At 39.3% G+C, this 20,120-nt stretch overlaps 1 protein-coding gene and 1 non-coding gene across 10 annotated transcripts in view; both read left to right on the forward strand.

Moving 5' to 3' along the window:
* Positions 1–20,120, forward strand: part of OSBPL6 (oxysterol binding protein like 6) — a 210,344-nt gene that overhangs the window by 157,599 nt on the left and 32,625 nt on the right. For 4 of the 9 annotated variants that reach the window (XM_061202541.1, XM_061202527.1, XM_061202561.1 and 1 more), the window contains 4 exons: positions 1,833–1,965; positions 7,700–7,803; positions 8,367–8,459; positions 18,166–18,331. In XM_061202541.1, coding sequence (XP_061058524.1) covers positions 1,833–1,965; positions 7,700–7,803; positions 8,367–8,459; positions 18,166–18,331 — 496 coding nt within the window. Of the gene's footprint in view, positions 1–1,832; positions 1,966–7,699; positions 7,804–8,366; positions 8,460–12,894; positions 12,970–18,165; positions 18,332–20,120 lie in introns of all 9 variants that reach the window. The other 5 variants (XM_061202555.1, XM_061202567.1, XM_061202519.1 and 2 more) reach the window with 4 other exon arrangements.
* Positions 18,603–18,733, forward strand: LOC133079376 (small nucleolar RNA SNORA79). The gene has a single exon (XR_009698177.1). It is a non-coding gene; the product is annotated as a small nucleolar RNA SNORA79 (small nucleolar RNA).

A 20,120-nucleotide genomic window follows, 5' to 3' on the forward strand; every position in this document is an offset into this window, starting at 1 on the left:
GTTGCCTGTTAAAAACCAAGGTTAAGACAATAGACAGGGAGACAGCTATTTCTGCCTTTGCCTCAATAATTAAGTTTTCTGAACCATAGCCACATTGCACTGCCCAGGGGTCTTCTGGTTTCTCACTTGGCACCTGATATTGAGAATAGAGACATCTGTGAATAACTAGCTGCCACAAGGAGTTGAGTTCAAATGTGTTTCAGTGAAGATTCTGCTTTTCTCTGTTTTCCTACATAGGGATATATGGAATAACATATCCAAGTTTCCTCTGCAAAGCATTGAAAAACCTCATGGAGTAACTGCAAGACTCATCAAATCAGATTAAATGAAACACAGCTGTATTTAGTTTTTGCTATTTCGATGGAAATTACTTACCTAATTTTTGTTAAATCCCGTTAATTGTATTTCACAAGGCTCTCAAACCTTATTTCATTATGGAATATCTCTCTCCTAGGAATCAGGGTATTGGGTTAACCCTAGTACTAACTGCTTCTGAAATCAAAGGAAATGAACCAGTAGGTCGGGGTTATTAGGAAGTAAGGCACTTACTGAATGACCCAACACAAGATGTGCAAGATAGTCCCCACGTTTCTCTGGGCCTCCTGTGTTCTCATCACAGAATAGAATGAATCCCAGAGTTAGTCCAAATTAAACAAGAAATGTATCCCAGATGGATATTTTAAAAATATAAATGTTTAACCCTTTGGTTCTTCCAACTTCTGCCTGTGTCTTTGACACAGAGTATTGATAAAAGACGTGTTATTTTCATCCCTTGTGTTATTTATTAAATAACTTGGGTGGCATCCGAGAATGGTGAACTGAAACCAAATCCTCCCCACTGTTTGCCTTGGAATAAGAAAGCTCTTCAACTCTGGTTTTCATAGATCTCTTGCTCTAGTTACAAATGACATACCTCTGAGATCTAACTCAGTGAAAGATTTCTGTTACATTTATCAAAATGCAGTAAAGAGTGAAAAGAGCTTTTTATCACTTTGCTTGCATTCTAAGCATCAAATTATGAGACTCTCGAATGTTAATTGGTTTGTGGCCCTGTGCGGGTAATAAATAAGTCTGGGTTTGCTAAGTATGTGCGTCCTTCACTTCATAATGATTTAGAAGAGACACAATCAGTTGTTACTGAATATTGAAGTCAAATATGGAGTTTTAAAGTTGCTTCAGCTTTGGGGGAAATAAGTTTCTGCTTTTTTCACAGTGTTTACTGTACTCACTTTAGTATCTACATACTTCATACAACTTTTATTTCACGTAAAATCCCTTTAATGGAAAGTCTATCAGCTATAGGTAATAATCACTTGCCAAGACTGCCATTTTATATGTTACAGTTTTCAATGTGCATTCACAGCATGACAAGGTTGCTTGCTGGTGGGTAATGTATTTAAGAATCACAGGTAGCTGATGAGACCATGAGTTGATCATAAGGGTACAGAGAGCTTTCGGAAAGGAAAGGCCTTCACTCATGAGTTGAGGACTGCAACAAGGACACTGTATCAGCTGTAACTTACTGAGTAATGCAAAACTATTGACAATTTGAGTTGGCATGTCCTTGTGAGTATGAGATATAACATACTTGAATGTTGTCCCCTTTGTTTTTTGGTGGAGATGGCAGCTTAACGAGTGTCGTGTCATTATTGCTTAGAAATTTTGGCTCCACTGAGCTCATACCACATTTAGCCAAGAGGCTTCTTCCATATTTTGAGCGTGCCTTTTTGTTCCTCTCTTTTTTAATGTCGCTTCGAGTATACTTGTGTTCTTTTTAGTAACTTAAATGTACTATTTCTGCCTAACCATACACGTTTTTTTATTCATTGTAGGCGCAGCCAAACAGCTTTCCATGGCAGTCCCCTTTACCATGCGGTAGCAGCCTCCCTGCAACCTGCACGACCGGGCAGAGCAAAGTGGCAGCCTGGCTACAAGACTCGGAAGAAATGGACAGGTGTGCAGAAGGTTAGTTCTTGCCCATTGTGGGCTCTCAGGATGAGCCAAAGAAACAGACGCAAAAGAGGCAAATTGTGGGTGCTGTACCTTTCACCCCCAAGCCCCCTTGATTACCTCCAGCTTTTTTTTTTTTTTTTTTCTTATTTTTATATCCCAGATCTTCTCTTTGCCATGTCTCGGGCTTCTTAGCTGTCCGTTCTCCTGCATCCTCACAACTCCTGAATCTGGTTTTGCCCTTACCCGCTTCAACCCTCTCACTTCATCGCGTTAGCAGTTCCTTCTGGCTTCGTTAGCCTCCCACACCCCAGACCCTGGGGGCGATCACCCAGCTGAGTGCTGCCTTGGGAGCACCCTCCAGCCTCGCTCCTGACAGTCTACTAGGTCACTTACACAGCTGCCTTCTCTGCTGCTCTGTCTGGCCCACAGAACAGTGTATGTTTCCCAACAACCAACAATAAACAGCAAAATTATACTGATCCTAGATCCACAGTACCTGGTAGTGGTGTTCCACTATGGATCGGTTATTAAGTACTCCGAACTAATACGTGATTCTTCACTGTACCATCTCTCAGCCTCTTAATCTGCAGAAACTTTCTCCTTCCTTGAAATGAGCCTTAGCACATCGGTCCAAACTGGATCCACAGACCATGTCCAGCCTGTGAGACAGCTTTCATTTGACCTTCAAAAGTGAACAAAACAAAACAACACAAAAACAACATAACAAGTATTTAATACATCTAAATTGATTTAATTTTTAAATTATCTTGAGATGATGTTGGGCCTAACTTTTTTGATATTAAATTTTTTTCTTTTATGAAGTTCTGGTGAAAGGAGATGTTACGTTATTTTATGTCCTCACTTAGAAAAATTGAAATTTGGCAACCTGTGTTCATGCCCCAACCAATTCTTTTTTTTTTTTTTTTTGCTTTACACACGTGTGAACTCAAAGTCTGCAGCATTTTTATTAGCCCTCTCCACATTCCAAACTTAATCTTTATGTGAAAATATGACTTTAAGGGAGATGTTATATTCATAAAGTGTGTCCAGCTAACATTCCATGAAAAGGGTTTTACTTGAGTATATTCACAAAACACACAGACATTACTTTGCCTTTATGAACTTCAGGTTGGGGAAGAAGCTGACCTCACTGTCCTAGACACTGCAGGCTTGCCTCTGCCGCGGTTCTAGACAGTCAGCCTCTCCTCTAATTTCTGCCACTTTGCACACGCTTGTGGAGTTTAACCTGGCCACCGACATTGCTGAAAAGATTGAGACTGTCTACCGAGACAAAGTCCATTCATGTGATCAAAATAAATAGACGTTGACTTTGATGCCAAGAAGCCCCTGGCTGGTGGGATGTCTTTGTCTCCCTGTGTGCTTCAGATACTCTGTGGCCCATCCCTGTGCCCTCTCTCCAGTCTTGGGGGTGACCCTGCTTCTCCCCATCCTGATCTCTCTACCTGGGTCCTCGTCCTGCCATTCTGTTCTCCTTCAGGATTAAGTGTAGTAATGATCTCCTGTCTTGAGAACAGCCTCAGTCTTTCCCACTTCAGTCATTCCTGCCCATAGACTTCAGCTTCTCTCCCATAATTTGACTTTGCCCTTTTTGCTCTATGGAAGAAGCATTCTTGGCAGCAGGACGCCATCTGCTTTCTGCTGTGTTCTCAAGCCTCATCATCTGACCCGCCCTGCAAGACCTTCTTTAATGAGCCTCCTCTTTTAGGCCCCATGAAGTTTTCCTTTTTTTCCAACTGCTTCTTCTCTGTTTCATTGGGATTCTCCTCTGGCCAACCTTGGTTGCAAGGATGATCAAGATTCAGTATTCTGCTTTTAGCTTCAGTAATAGTAACTATAGCTTGTTGAGTGCTCATATGGGCCAGGCACTGAACTAAGCACTTTACATATGTGGTATTTTATAGATTTTCACAATAGTACCAAGCAGGAATTTTGAACCATATTTTTATAGGTAGAGAAACTACAGCTCAGAGAGGTGAAGTAACTTGTCCAAGTTACACAGCAAGTACTTGACAGAGCTGAAGGGCTAACCCAGACCAACTTGATCCTAATGACTATGCTCTGTGCTTTGGAGATGACAGACATGCTTCTTTCTAGTTTCAACTGCAGTCTCTGTTTTGATGATGGTAGTGGTGGTGGTGGCGGCAGCTGATAGGTATGGGGTGCAGCAGGCACTGTTCTAGGTGTTTTAAGTGCGTCAATTCATTTAATCCTCTCAACTCCACTTTACAGGTGAGAAAACTTAGGTACAGAGAAGTTAACTCACTTGGACCCAGTTCACACAGCTGGTAATGGTGGAGCTGGGATTCAAACTCAGGCAGTCTGACTCCAGAGCATGTGCTCTTAATCACTGCACCATATTTCTCTCAAAAGGGCTGAAAACTCTCTTTAAATTTCAGACCTCTGTATCCAGCCTGTGCTACATTCCCACCCCCTCCCTTGCTGTGGACCCTCTCTGTCTGTACACTCGGTCACGCCTTCTCCTCAGCCTGTCTAAAACCAAATTCTCTGTGTCCTCTGTGAAAATGGTCCCAGTTCCTGGGCTCCCCTGTTTTTGTCGGTGCTGCTCTCATAACCACTCCTGAAGCCTCTGTCATCTCTGACTCACCCACACTGTTCATCCAGCTGAAACTGAGTTCTGTTATTTCTTTGCAGACTTCCCCCATCTCCCCTCCCCCTCATCTACCCTTCCTCTGGAATTCCATTTCTGCTGTCCTAACTCAGGCTCACCCTTTGCCCAGTCTCTGACTGGTACCTGCACCCTCAGTCTCTTGCTCTGTGGCTCCGTCGCTCTCAGAGGCTCCTGGGAGATTACTGTGTTTGGACATGTTTGCATCCAGTGCCAGCACTTAGCAGCCATTATCCCATTGCCCTCGGCTATGAGACGTAGGTATTGCTACTGTCCCCACTTTGCAGATGAGGAAAGTGAAATGCACGGAGGTTAAGGAGCCTGCCCAAGATTACGCAGCTGCCCCAATAGAGAGGCTGGGACTCCAGCCAACCCACATTTGACTAATCCCAAAGCCATTCTTTGTTCACTACATATAATAGTCCCTCAAGACCACTATTTCATAAAATAACTTTTTGCAAAAATCTCTTCAGGTGGTTCTCCGTGAGCTCTTGGGCTTTAGTCCAAACTACTTAGCCCAGCGTTTAACATCCAGCTTTCAGCTTTCTGGCCCTGCCTACCCTTTCAGCCTTGCCTTCCATAGGCCTAATTAAACTTATTTGCTATTTCCTGAACGTGCTTGCATGTTCCTGGATGGAGGAAGGCCTTTGCACAGGCTGTCTTCCCAACCTGCAGTGCCCTCTCTGCCATCTCTGCCCTTCTCCACCTTCCTGTTTTGCTGAAGCCTTTTTATCAATCCTCCAGACCCACAAAAGGTTCTACTGTCTCTTATAAGTCTGCTCTGACGACCTCAAACCACAGTAACTGTCCCTTTCCTGAACTACCACAGCACTTTTTTTTTTTTTTTGGTCTATTTTGATCATTTCGTAGCATCCCAATATTGAGGTTGGTTGCATTTCAGAAGTTCATCAAGTAACAGCTTCTTGAACCCATAACATAGCACATTTATAGTTCCAATACTTAAAGAGGTTAGCTATTCATAGGTCTGGACTTCTGTCAGTCCAGATCTCAAGTATGTAAGGGAATTTCTTGGCTCTTGGAGAGCATTTTTTCCCATAGAAACAAAATGTTAAATTAGTATTTTATATGCCATCCTTATGTACCAGTATATGCCGTCACTAAAATGGTACGTAATAGTTCAGCATATGGATTATTTATTGTGTACATTTTCTTTAAACCAGAATGTAAATTCCATGAATGTTATTTTATTGCTATATTCCCTGTGCTTAGAACTGTGCTGGGTGCATAGTGTCTTCCCAGTCAGTGATTCCTAAATGAAATAGTAAATGGATAACTTTGGATATACCTTAATTTATTTAACTATTCTGCAATTGGACGTTTCTTTTTATTTTTTTTAATTTAATTTTTAATTTTATTTTGGAGTATAGTTGATTTACAATGCTGTGTTAGTTTCAGGCGTACAGCAAAGTGATTCAGTTATACATATACATATATCTATTCTTTTTTCAGATTCTTTTCCCATGTAGGTTATTACAGAATATTGAGTAGAGTTCTTTTTAGAACAAGGTAGGGATGATGAGAAAGTAAGTAAACTGCTAGATATTTAAGTTTTAAATTTTTTACTGTCATAAACTGTCTCAACAGTCCTTTCTTGGCATAATATTTCCTTTTTCCCAGATTCTAAAATTAGATCTAATTTAATGAAATTCTAGAGATTTCTTTTTTAAAGGTATTTTTATTGTCTTGGGCAAGTCCTTATAATCCTTACATACAACCAGACACTTAAGCAAGGAGCGAAATTCTGCCAGGGGTCTCATTTCTTCCATGATAGAAGTGTCAAGGAATGGTGTGCTTGTTCCAAGTTAAGGCCCTAGAAGAATGATTAAACATAGTGCAGTTAATACTCCATAAAGACCATTTCTGGTTTTCACAGAATTTTATCACCTCCCATCTCAGTTGCTACTTTCATTAGAAAGGTAAGAGAGTAAATAGTACTGTCACCACTTGACAGGTGAGAAAACTGCAGCTGAGAAGTGTAAAGTAAATCAATGTCTCCCGACCCTTAGTTTTGGATCCTTTTGCCTTGAATCAAGTTCATTCACCAAGTTCTCTTTCCATTCTGTTAGAAAGGATTTTAAGCCCCATTTCTATATCTCTATGCTACCTACATACACCATTTGTGTAGAATAATCACAGTTATTAAGGAGAATTAATGTAATATTTACTGGATAGAAGCTTTAATGGATAGGTAGTGTTACCAGCATGGTGCTTGTGATGTAGTTTTGTTCTTTAAAAGGCAAGTTAAAATATAGGTCTCTTCTAGCCAACTCCTTTCTCCTCTTCCCTCTAACCCCTGCCTTCTTTCTTTGTACTAATTTTCTCCCTCATTCCTTCCCGTTTATCTTCTGTATTTCCTACCCTTCCAAGTCACTCACCTTATTTTCTTTGTGGGGGGCATGGGAGGAGTACAATGGTGCTGCCTCCCCTGAGATGGGGAGGGGGTGGTGGAAGGGTCCTAGCCTCCTCAGTACTCTCTTCCGTCACCTCCGTTGGGCGATTTCCTTTCTTGAGGAATTTAAAGGCCACTGATGGCCAAGAGTTCCCTGGAAGAACAGCAGCGGCACTTGAGCAGCCCAGCTAGGGCTCCACCCTAGGGCAGATGCTGCTGAGAGATGGGACCTGGGGGGGACCTGGCCCCCGATGTATTGCTGCTGCCCTGCTCTCTGTAGAGTGTGCAGAGATTCTGAGTCCTATATGAAGACCTTCATAGCAGGCAGACACATTCCTAACAACAAAACTGTACAACTGCTGAAGTTCCTTGAGTGTGCTTCTGATGTGACAAAGGCCACCTCAGCAGGAAAATGAGCACACCCCATTTCACTGGGATTCTAATGGCTTTCTACACTAATAACTGTTCATTTGTAAGAGTGGGTTTTGAGGTCATCCAATAAATAATCAGTGGTTTTATGGTTCTAAACCAGAGACCGGTTCTGTTTTCTTTCATTTGCCAGTATCATCATTCTATAAACATAGATCTGCCTCATCATATTTGCCATAATTTGGATAGAGTGCCTTTTATTATCATCACCACCACTCCCTGCCCAGTTGTAACATATTTTAATTTCTGATTTGTATTAGACCTTGCACACTGCCAGTCAAACCTTGTGGAACTTAGCAAACTCCTGCAGAATTTGGAAATACTTCAGAGAACTCAGTCAGCGCCTAACTTTACTGACATGCAGGTAAACATTTTACTGCTGCTGGTCAAAAGACCTTAAGATATTCACTCAGAATTTTTACTGGATTGTTCTGTGAATATATAAGGTAACATTTAAAGGGAAATAACTACAATAAGGGTTGGTTTATATTCTGGAGTTATTCTTAATACTTTTGAATCTTGGTGTCATTGTGTTAAGATATATTTTTTGAAATGTTTTACATTTAAATACAAACTAACTGGAAGAAGTAAATATCTGAATCATGCTTTCATTTTTGTGTTGCATTAGAAATGATAGTTATGAAGACATAACTTAGATACTCTCAGAATTATTACTGCCTTTTCGTGTAGCAAAAACGCTAATCCTGTTTTCATTTGGTATAGCAGAAAAATATGTTTTATGGTTAAGTTTTTATCTCTGCTTTTAATGCCCACTGTGCATCAGATATACCTTTATCTCCTGGCTGGTTTGCTTTAGGCATCTAACAATGATTCTATACTAACTTGCTGTGCTCTCTTTGTCTATACCTGTATCATCTGTGTTAACTTAATAATGCTTTGTTGCTTTTAACTATTTGTGTAATGTAGGCTAACTGTGTAGATATTTCAAAGAAAGACAAGCGGGTCACAAGACGATGGAGAACAAAAAGTGTCAGCAAAGATACAAAAATACAACTGCAGGTACAGACTTTACTTTTCCTTCATTTATACTTATATATATTTTAAAAAATATTAGTCTGTATATATCAATTCATAGAAGTTGAAAAGTTTAAAGCAGCTTTTACCTGCTTTAAAGCTAGTGCTTTTCAGACTGAGTTATATTATCTAAAGTAGTGAGAGATCTATTCTTATTCTGGCATAAGTAAAAAGAATTTAAGGTTAAAATTATGTAATATGGCTGTAAAGTGGCATTTTCATCCTCAATTATGGCCTTTGAATCATTAAAACATATTTTAACAAAAAGTCACCTTAAAAACCTAGACTGAAAATCAAATGGGTTGTAATGAACATTCATTTATATATACTAGATCTTAAAAGAGGCTTTTATGTGTTAATGCTGTCCAAACTTGTATCTATCAATAAATGAGATGAGGACTGCAATAGGTTAGAAAGTAACAAACTTGGGTTCTAATCTAATCACTGTGATTTCCTGGCAGTATGATCTCATGCATTTCTGTTAAATTTTTGGGGCTTCCATTAACTCCTGAGTAAAGTGATGGAGTTTACTTAACGATCTCTGAATTCCTTTTCAACTCTAAAATTCTATGATTCTACAAAAATATTATTGACCATCAACAATCACTTTTAAAATTTGAACTAAAGTCTTCATGGCTGTGATAAATTTACTTAAAATTCATTTTAAATAAGTTATTTAGTTGAAATGAATAGTTTAAAAATTTTAAAGTAAGATCCTTTTATGTCATTGCATTGCAGTGATACAAAATATGGCAAATGCCTAAAATCTCTTACGTCAAAATTCATGTTACTTTCAGATCTTTAAGGTTGAATTTTTACTACTCCAATTCTAGCTATATATTATAAAGGACTCTTGCCCTGCACTATCAAAATTAGACTTATGATTTTGCTTTTCTTTTTATCGCACTATAAATCAATCTATATTCTAACACAGAGGTAAAAGGGACTGCTTTTTAGAATTCTTCAGTCTTTTAAATAAGAACAATAATTCTTCCTTAATTCTGGTTTTATTGATAACATTCTTTGTGTTTTAATTCTGAATGTATGAATAACAAACTCTTTGTTGCTTTGCTTGCTAATCTGATATATTTGAAAATAAATTTTCACAAGCACTAATGATCGGTGTTTTTTTTAGTTAGAATGTCCACATTCTATGAACACAATTTTTTGTGGTCTTTTGTTCAGTATGTTTCTGTGCGTTTTCCCTTCTTTTCAGAAAATTAATACTATAGAGACAAATGTGCCAAATGACTTCACAAGAAAATTGCCTAAAATTGCTTTTGAGCACATGATTGTCTAGTTTTGTGGTGGTCATTTGTTGTTGTTGTTGTTGTTTTTTAAACATGGTATCTATGGTTATCATAGCCAGGAAAAAAGAACCTTAATTATAAATAAAATAATTGAAGAAGGCCAGCATCATAAGAACATATACATTTGTGGATAGATATCATTTCAATCTTGTTTTTATAAGGTATCCCATTGAACAAATTCCCATTCACAGCTGTGGTCTGCAGTAGGTTGGTTCTCAATGTGTATGAGTGCAATGCCACTGGCTGTCCTACTATGGTTACGAGGCCCACCATGGTCCCCATATCACTCAGTTTTTTCTGGAGGAAACAGAATGTAACTCTGAATAGCCCTCCTATTCACAGGCTGTGCTTTTCAATGTGTGAAGAGTTTATGAAGATTTTTTTCTGAGTCATCAAAAGAAGTTGTTCAAAAAGCAGGAGAATATTCTCCATTTCATATTCCTATCACATTTTGGGGTGGTTTGTTCTTAAATTTTCATTTATGCTCTTTTGCCTTGTTTCTGTTTTGCCAAAGAGTAACAAAATGGCCCTTGTGATTCTAGTTTAATTATTTTGGGGGGAAATTGAAACCATCTCATCCCCATACTCAAAGAAAACGTTAAACTTTCGAAAGTAGATTTAGTTCCAACTCCAGTGGAAATACATAGACTGAGAGGTGGTGGTAAGCTATTAATCATTCCCAGAGAAACCTCACTTCCACTTGAACTGGTAAAACAAAGGACCGTAGGGTGAATGCTGCAGAATTTGGTACCATCCCTAGACGTTTTCTGCTCACCCAAACCAACAGGCCTTCCAGGATCCCTCAGGTTGCTCATTCTCTATCACTGAGAAGTTACTTGGAAGTTTCTTCACCAGGCACACCTGACTGGGGAATCTTAAAATCAGCCAGGGATGACTATGACTAATATGAATGTCATTACTCATCAGTATTTTACCTACAGAAAGTCATAGCATTTATTTTTACTGTGGTGGATTAAACGTACCCACCACTTTCTCCCACCCTAATACACAGGTTTTTCCCTCCTGTTTTAAATGTTTCTTGACCATCAGAATCCCATCTCATGATACCAAGTATTTGTTTTGAGCCCATAATCATCTCACTACTTGTACCACTTTCTTCATTGTTGTGGCCAGCTTGAGAGATTTTTTGTAATGAGTGGCTCATTTTTCATCCCCTCTATCGTTTGGAACTTCTAGACCACCAGACATTTATGCAGGAACCTAGACTGCCTGGTGGTGGTGGTGGTGATCGTTCCTGCTATTGTTGTTACGGATCTTGTTTTACTGAAGTTTGTATGCAGCATTCTGTAGTAGTTGTAATTTCTGAAATAATTATAAAGTAGATCATTTTAAAAATTGACCTCAGGAAAGTAAAAATGAAGAACACGTTATACTGGATGTTTGATTGCTTAGTCTTAGGTAAGTTAGATTATGCTATTGATTTGAATGTGAATGTTAAAATTTGGACCATATTTCTCCTTGAAGCCACTGGGAAGCTAGCTCAAGAATCCATTGTATAATTCATTGGAGGCAATAGTTGTCCTAGACGTCTCTGTGGAATTACCTGTTAGAAAAAATACTTCCTGTGTCCCAAAGCTCAAATTTCTTGTTCTCATAAAAATCTCAGTATCATCATTATGCAGTAAAACAGTTTGGTTGTGTTTTAAATGAGGTGGAGGAGGGCAAGAAGAGAATGATTTTATAAGGGTTGCTGTAGAAGAGATTGCTGTTACATTTCCTGTGTTGCTAATAGCATGCATTAAATACTAGATCCGTAGATATTGGAGAGAATGAGGAATAGTAGGAGGTATGGGGTAGCAGATAAATGATCTGATGTCATTCATGTGCAGCTATCCTAGATCTCACAGATGCTCAAATTACACTGAAGAGTAAAAATATATTCTTTCTCCTTTTTTTTTTTTTTTTACTACAATAGGCATAAAGGAATTTTGTATAGGAAATGTTTTGTCTAGAGTAGATTATGTGTGTGTGTTTGTGTTTAATAAACATATACATATTTGTACACAGAAGATTTATGACGATTGAGAGAAATGTGAATGTAATTTGGAAAATTAAAGAGAATTGGAGATATAAGAATTTAAAATATTTTTCTGTTATTCCAAAAAGACTAACACGGCCATACTGTTTTTTTTCTCAGTCTTACTGTGACTCTGAGAACATTTCAGCTAATTGGAACTGAAATTATTGCTCACAACCTTGAAGAGTCAGGGTCTGTCAAATGCAGCAAAGTTGAGTTGATTAGAAGGCAGTGTTATTATCCCTTTATTGTGTCCACCAAAAAGAGAAGAAAAAAAAGAAAGAAAGAAAAAAGGAAAGAAAGCAAGCTCTAAGATTCTTCTGCTGGTTTATGCATAGTTGCACATCACTAAATGAAGCCTATACTTTCAGATTTTCATAGCTGATTTCTTTAGGTGTTATCCCAGCACACTGAGGACATTGAGATTTTTTTCCTAAATTATGGGGACTGGCTTCCTCCTTGGAAAATTCTTCAACCCGAAAATCAATATCATTCTTAATATTGAATCCCAGAGACCTTTATAGTAGGAGAAAACATAGGGAGTTGAGGATTCCTGGTATCCTTCCCCTTACTTTTTCCTCCCAGCAAGAAACAAAAAATTCTTCCTGACCAACAGGAGGCTGTCATTACAACCTGTTTGTTTTAGCCTTTGCACATTATTTATTTAGTCACTTTTCCCTGAACTCATTTTTTTTTTTTGCTTCGATCTACTAAATGCCTTTTGGCTTCATAGAACATGGCATTGCATGAATAAAACAAGACGTACATTTATTTTACCTTGAAATCGTAAGCTCTTCATCACTTCATAACTTTCCATCTCCTTTTGGGGTAGGGGTTATATTCAGCAAATAGATTTAAGTGTTTGGGTGTTCTACCATGAGAACAATAAACTTTTCTCACAGCATGAATGCCCCTCCAAGCTATTTTCGATGCTAAGATTTAGCAAAAGTCAACTTTCAGTTAAAAATTCTCCCTCTCCCTTGTCTGATTATCTTTCATCCTCCCATATCCTGTCTTCTCCCTCCCCCATCCCGTGTTTTCTCCTCCCTCCTCTTCTCTCATTCACTGTCAGGAAGGGCCATCTTCGAAGGGCCAGTTCAGCACAGCTCGGCGCCGGCAGAGGCTAGCAGCAGCAGTGGCTACAACAGTGAGTGGATTTCAATCTCAAGTGGATGTTTAATGAGACTGAGAAATTGTGTACTAGTGTCACCCTGCCCCGCGTTCTAATGGTGCCCCTCGTGTGCGATGGCATCAAGCACAGCCCTCTTCTGTGTTGACGAAGCTCTCGCATGTTCTCTGGCTGTCTTTGCAGTGCCGGCCTCTCACACAGGTGTTTGGGTTTGCAATGGAAAACTATCATGGGATCCAGATCTCTACTTCTACTCTCAGTGTGAGAAACAGTTTAAATTCAAGGATGCAAAACGGAGTGTGGGTTTGGGGTTTTTTGTGTGTGTTTTTTTTGTCTATTTGTTTGTTTTGTTTTTTTTGCAATACTGATATTGGAACCTTTGCTAACTGATTTCTGTTTTTCTAAGAAAAGCCATGTTACTACAGACATAAATTGTGCTTTTTTGGTAGCAATGTGACTATTTGAAAAGGATGTGAGAATAAAGAAATGAGAGGGTAAGAAAAGGTGAATTTTGATGTCATCTCTCAGCGGCTACCCAAACTTACACTTAGCAAAGGAAAGTTGTTTTCTGGAAAGAATATTGAGCTGGAAATCAGAAAATATAGTATGGAAAGGAGAAAACCACAAAGTTAAATGGTGTTTAATTCACATCTAGATGTTGGATTGGCTTTTTTTTTTTTAAAGAGAAAATAGGATGGATATTAGGAGGATAGAGGAAGTATTGAGATATATAAGGCAAATAACTAAAACTTAAAATTGAATAGAAGGTGCTTAGAATAGTGAACTGCCACGTGGGATATAAAATAGAATATGTAAACCAAGAACCTTATGCTGGATAAAAATAAATCATAATATTTGTTTAATCATGACAGCCTATCAACTTTTTATATACAGAGTACTGAGTTCATGGCAAACATTACTTTTTTGGCTATTACGTAAGATTTCCTGAATTATCATAGTCTTGCTCTTGCTGCTGGAGGAATGTATTTTAAGACTAGAATTGCTGAAAAATATGAAAAGATTTTGGTTGCGTTGTAGGGGAATGGATACTGGTGTATGGATTGTTGGTTTTCTACTTTATAACCAGTGACTGACTCTTGATTTATATCTGGGTACTTAGCTGGTTTGTTTGAGAGACAGAAATAATTTTGATTATGAAATGAACAAGTGACATGGAATTTATTAGGCACTGACTCTTAAACTCACAGCTTTGTGAACACTTGAACAAACAAATTTTTGAAATTGATTTCATGGTTAATGTCTATCTTATGCATGTATTCAAATACAGATGAAAAAAGTATCTGATGCTGACATGGTAACAGGTTCTGACAATAAATCCATGTAAAATCAATTTTTAAATTCTTAAATATAACCTTTCATTTACAAAATTCAGAAATCCAAATGATTATTAGAGAGAGAACAATATCTCAGTATGGAAAAGGAGGGTCAGTCATTTTATGAAAATGCAAATGTTTCCTTAAATAATGTACTTCTAAGATGGCATGCAGGGAAGTGAATGTGTTTCTACTGTGTTCATTTTTTGATTGCAGATACATATAGTGAATATAATAAAACTGAGATTAGAACCTATTTGAATAGGTTGATTTTTTTTTTTAGTTGGGAGTACAAGAGAAAAAGCTTTTGAAAGATGGAGGTATTAATGCTCACCTCCTCCAGGGTAGCTGTGACCACAGAGGTTAAGAATAACTTAGAGCGTCTAACGAGTGAAGCTGGCAGCATTTAGTCGTGTATTCAGGAATAACTAGAGGGAGTGGTTACTCTAAACCCTCCAGGATCTATAGCTTTTAACTCCATACCAGAGCAGGACAGCATCTAGCAGGACCTTCCGCTGGCTCCCTCAGCCCCTCGCCCACATCTCAGTGACCTGTGGCTGGTGACTCAGCCCTCCTGTTTCTTTTAGTGCAGTGGTTCCCCTTTATTCCCTGTCTTTCCTCTTCCCAACAGTAAAGTTAGCCCACACATTTGGAGTCTGTTCTATCCTGCTAGTTGCCTTTTGTCTGGAATTCTTCCAGATGACTCCAGCTACTTGTTCTCCTTGCCCACTTAGGTGTGTAGGGCAGCTGAGATTGCTCCCAAAGACAAGTACACCCAAGATGTTTCAGAGATTTATTCTTGTTGATTCTTAGCACTAGCATCCATAATGGTCCATTTGCACCATCAGGCAGGCCCAACGGAATAGGGGGTTGGGAAGGAGAAACGCTGGCTCCTCCCCGTGGAAGGACCCTAAGAGTCCCAGTGCAATCAGTACTCCACAACTAGCATCCCTGTACATGGGATGCAGAGTAACAGCAGACTTTTCACATTGGCTCCGTGAGTTGTGTATGCTCAATATCTTCCTTAGACTTGCTGTTGTGTGTTCTCTTTTTTATTCATGTTCACCACGGCTAAATTTCAGTGCCAGTAGCTCACTGGCAATCTATTTCTCTTTTGACTTCTTTATAGACAGGTGATAAAAGCATCTCCTAACAGCCCCCTTCCAAACTGCAGTTACTGGTACCAGAATATTCCAGGATCAGGCTTCCTCCCTGTCACAGGATTTCAAGGAAGCCTTGGATTTCTTTCCTAAGGAGGATGTGAAGTTGCATTTCCAGCATTGAGGTTTCTCACATACAAACATTGAGAGCTGTAGACAGCCCCACTCCAGTCACCACTGACAGAGAACCTAGTTACCATTTAAATTTTCAAATCCCATAATACTCAAATTGATGAATAAAAAACTGAGTAAATAAGTCCCCAGGCTGAAGAGATATTCAGTTAGAGTTAGATTAATACATCTCAATTCGTATTCTCAATTTCATTTCATGAATTTTTCAATTAAAATGATCCATTCCACATACTTCTTTTAACCAAAAAAAAAAAAAAATCAATATAAACATTTTCAGTCAGAAGTATATAAATATTAGTTTTCAATGTCCCAGGGAACTGTTTGATTGCGGTTTGAATAGAGCATTCCAAGTCCCTTTCCCTGTGGGTTATATACAAAATCATTTTTACCATTTTAATTGCCAATTTAAACTTCCATTATGTTCAAAATATAAATTTGTAACATGTTTTTCTTCTCAGTGTCTGATTCCAACTTTTAATAAAGAGCCCATTATCTCAGGAACAAGTCTGTGTCCTCACTGGACTCTCTGGGCCTCCACTACACCCTGGCCTCCCATCACTACTTCTCCCCCTGCCTCCTTATCCACTCAAGGGAGGAGACCCCTCTCCTACGCCATGCCCCTCCTCGGAGTGTTGAGGGCACCTGAGTGCAGATAAAACCCTTTTGTTGATCCTCAACACATTTCATTCCCCACCACCAAACACGCACATTCCTTTTTCTCAAATGCTCTTCTAGTTCCTTGCATCCTGAAACCATATCCTTAAATCTGCAAACTCCTTGGTCTATCCATTTCCTCAAGTCACAGTCTCTGCCCATGACCTCCTAATCACCAACCTTTCCATGGATTCTCTCTGTCCCTCCTAGAGGGCCTTGGGCTGACTGCTCTTTCTAGATTTAGCATCACCACAGGCAAGGACAGAAATTTTCTTTATCTGTCTTTAAATATTCTTTCACATAAACCCCATTCCCTTATGGATATCCTGAAAAACCTCAGTCATTACTGTCACAGAGTTGCCTGGATAGGATTCCAGCAAATTACTGAACCCAAGGACTCCATTTTCTCAAATGGCTTATCTGCCACTTTTGTGTCTCTTCTCTGGAATAGCCAGGAATTCAGATCCTGATGAGATAAACAAGCTGTTGACACCTCCCAGCCCAGTGTAGCCAAGGTCCCCATGGGGGATGAGGAAGAGTTACTTTGATGACTCCAGATACCAAATGCTTCACATATCATGTATTAACATGCTTAGCTTAGCGGAATTGGGGAGAAAGCTTCATGCCCACTTTCTTTCCCAGTAAGCCTTGGATATCTTTTGAGATAAATAACTCCTTGCCAGGACAAAGCTACATCCTAAGGACCCTCTCCAGTCTCAACTGCCCTCACCCAGACCCACCAACTGCAGCTCAGGCTAGATTTTTGGGGTCTCTCCATCTCCTCCATCCTCTGTATCCTCCGTGCACAGGCACATGCTTGCTTGCTCCCTCCCTCCCCTCTTCTTCTGTCATGAGGTTTAAAGCTAAATAAAACAATGAAAAAAGGAAGTGGTTCTGACATACATGTACATCAGACAAGATATTGGTTCCTTCCTCCTACAGCATATTTTCTGTTAGGTAGAGGGTGTGAATTATCTTTCAATTTATACAAAATTCAGCTTGTGGAGGAGTCTAAGAATCTGATTCTTGAAGATAATTGAATGCATATCTGTGTAGTAAGAATTAGGGGAGGTTACTGGTAATCTGATTTATAAGAGAAATTGGTATTCTCATTTTCCAAGAGTGTTTGGCTGACAGCATTTGTAATGGTCAGGTAGAACCTTCTAGAAGGAGAGGGAAAGGTGCTTTGCCTCCACCCATCAGAAGCCTAGCCCAGATCCAGCCTGGGCAAGGAAGTACCTCTAGCCATTTGGGAAAATCTATAGGAATATGACTTTTTTTACTTAATGCATTTCAATATTGGCCAGTTCATAAGCCATGTTTATGTAACATACAAAGGTAAACTACAGTAACTTACATTTCATTTACAAATACATCTTGATGAATCAATTTCAAATTTAATTGTGAGTCCCTTTAAGCCATTGTTATATTTAGTATTAAACTTACTTATGTTTTATCTCATGGCAATGGAGCAAGTGAATCTTTCTGTATACGCACCTCTTGAATTTTTACCTGTTCAGTAAATTCCTGCTCCAGGCTCAGAAAGAAGTAGGCATAAAAAGTGCTCTGACTTGAGTACCCAGACTTTGTGAGAGAAGGTCAGCTACGTCACAGTTCAGACTGCTTTCTGCCAGCCCTGTTTCAGTGGATTCAGAGCTGAAGCTTATCTGGGATTGTGCCTGTTCTTCCTGTCATTGTGTAGTCATCTCTCCCTGTGACAGTGAAAAGCCAGTGAGGCAGTGGCAGTACTAAATCAACTATGGGAAATGAGACTCCTTCCTACCCAGCCACCTGCACAATAAATGAGTACTGTCCCCGAGTGTGTCCTCAGGGAGGAATCTATTATTCTGGAGTCTGGAAGAGATCTTTTCTGTGTAAGAGAGGGTGGAACAATGTGCTGTTGCTCTCTAATAATTTGTGTCCTCCCCTTTCAGGTTCCTTTCAGTGCTACCATGTCCCCGGTTCGCTTGCATTCCTCCAACCCCAACCTTTGTGCAGATATTGAATTTCAGACTCCCCCTAGCCACCTCACAGACCCTCTGGAAAGTTCAATGGATTATACAAAGCTTCAAGAAGAATTTTGTCTAATTGCACAGAAAGGTAACAATAAATATAATGTGCCCTTGAGAGAAGCTCTCTTCCTTGATGGGAAGTTGCCATTTATTCTCTTATCCTTGTTTAGGTGGTCATGGTAGAAAGGTCAAATGGTTTATATATTTATTGCAGTTCTATAGACAAAATGCAGTGGGATATGATGCCCGCCTCCTGGGAGAACACACATCATAGGGTTACAGTTTTGACTGAGTAAAGAAAGTAGCATTGAGGGTAAGAAAAGGCAGAAAGGCAGAAAGACAAAAAGGATGTTAACCTTTGATGACTGTTCTTCCTATTGCCTTCAGGCCTGGCACTAGGATAAATTAAAATTTGATTTTCTTCACTCAGAGAATATTAGGATAATGGGATTATCTATTTATTGTCTGAAATTTGCGGAATCAAACACTTAGGGGGAAAAAAAGGCATTATCCTAGGCAGGTCAGCAGACGCTACTATTCAACATCTGTTTTTCATCATTTAATACATACTTGTGAGTTAGCCTTAGCAAGGGAAAAAAAGAAAAGAAACAGATTCTGTTTGAAACTCTTTTTTATTAAACGACATAATAAGTTTTACTTTACAGTTTGTGGGTAAGGAGTTCAGGAAGGCTCAGCTAAGCAGTTCTTCTGTGCCACGTGGCATTGGTTGGGCTCCCTCAACAGTATTCAGCTGGAAGCTGGGCTGAATTGTTCAAGGTGTCTTCACTAGCACTTTGGTTGGACCGCTGGGAGGCTGCACACAACTCTGTCCCTCTCCTTCTCCCTCTCCATGGCAGCTCAGGGCTCCGAAAGAATGGAGTGGATTGGAAAGGAAGCAGCCAGCTCTGGACCTGAAGCACTGTGCCTTCACTGCACTCCACTGGTCAGGGCTTCACAGGCCAGTCCAGATAGGAGGGGAGCAGAAGTCCACCCCACCTTGGAGTCTCTTTTTTGATGTTAAGTTTTCAATAAGGCATGTTGCAGAAGTTCAATTGCTGTCATCAGGCACAGAGAGTAAGAGTATAATAAATAAGAAGCAGGAGAGTGGAGTGTAGGTGGATTGGGCAGTCTTGTCTGTGTTTACCACGAAGAGCCTCAGCTCCCAAATTAACTCCCTCCCCTTATTGCTATAGTATTTAAATTTCAGCCGCTGAAACTTTTTGTGTGTGTGTGTGTTTGTGTGCCTTTTGATAGTACCTTCCCAGTCTCTTGGAGAAAGACACACATTATGTTGTTTTCAGTCACTAACATCTTATTATGAATTAATCACATTTATTTCCTCTGGGCCCGCTGGTAATAGGTTATAAAATATTCTTGAAAATGTGTGTTAAATGGAACATCTCAAGTACCCCCCATAATACTCAAGAGCCTAGTGACTCAGGAAAGAAGGGGCACACACTGAGGACATCTCTGGGAATGCTGAAGTCAACAAAAATGTATAGTCTTAAACCATCAGCAAAGATGTGCTAGCAGAGATTTCTTTAATTCCACAATCCTGAAGCAATTAAACTATATCATCTCCCCCATCTTTTTTTTTCTATAGATTTTTCAGTTGAGATTCTGTAAGGCCACCTCTCTTTCACCTGCTGTTTTACTCCTTGCACATTTTTATTGCATGTCTTAGCTGGATGCTAATCATGTCATTAGACTAGAACAATGTTATTCTGTTTATGTAACAGCATAGATTTATGGCCAGGAAAGCCAGTAGCTTTTACTTCTAACGTGAGGTTATAGCAGCAGGTAAAATGAGACAGCAAATGTGTAAATTAACTATAGCACAGCTTCTAAAGGAAGATGGGTAAATGTGAAGGTAGCCC

This window comes from Eubalaena glacialis, chromosome 1, assembly GCF_028564815.1.
Source record: "Eubalaena glacialis isolate mEubGla1 chromosome 1, mEubGla1.1.hap2.+ XY, whole genome shotgun sequence".
NCBI lineage: Eukaryota > Metazoa > Chordata > Mammalia > Artiodactyla > Balaenidae > Eubalaena > Eubalaena glacialis.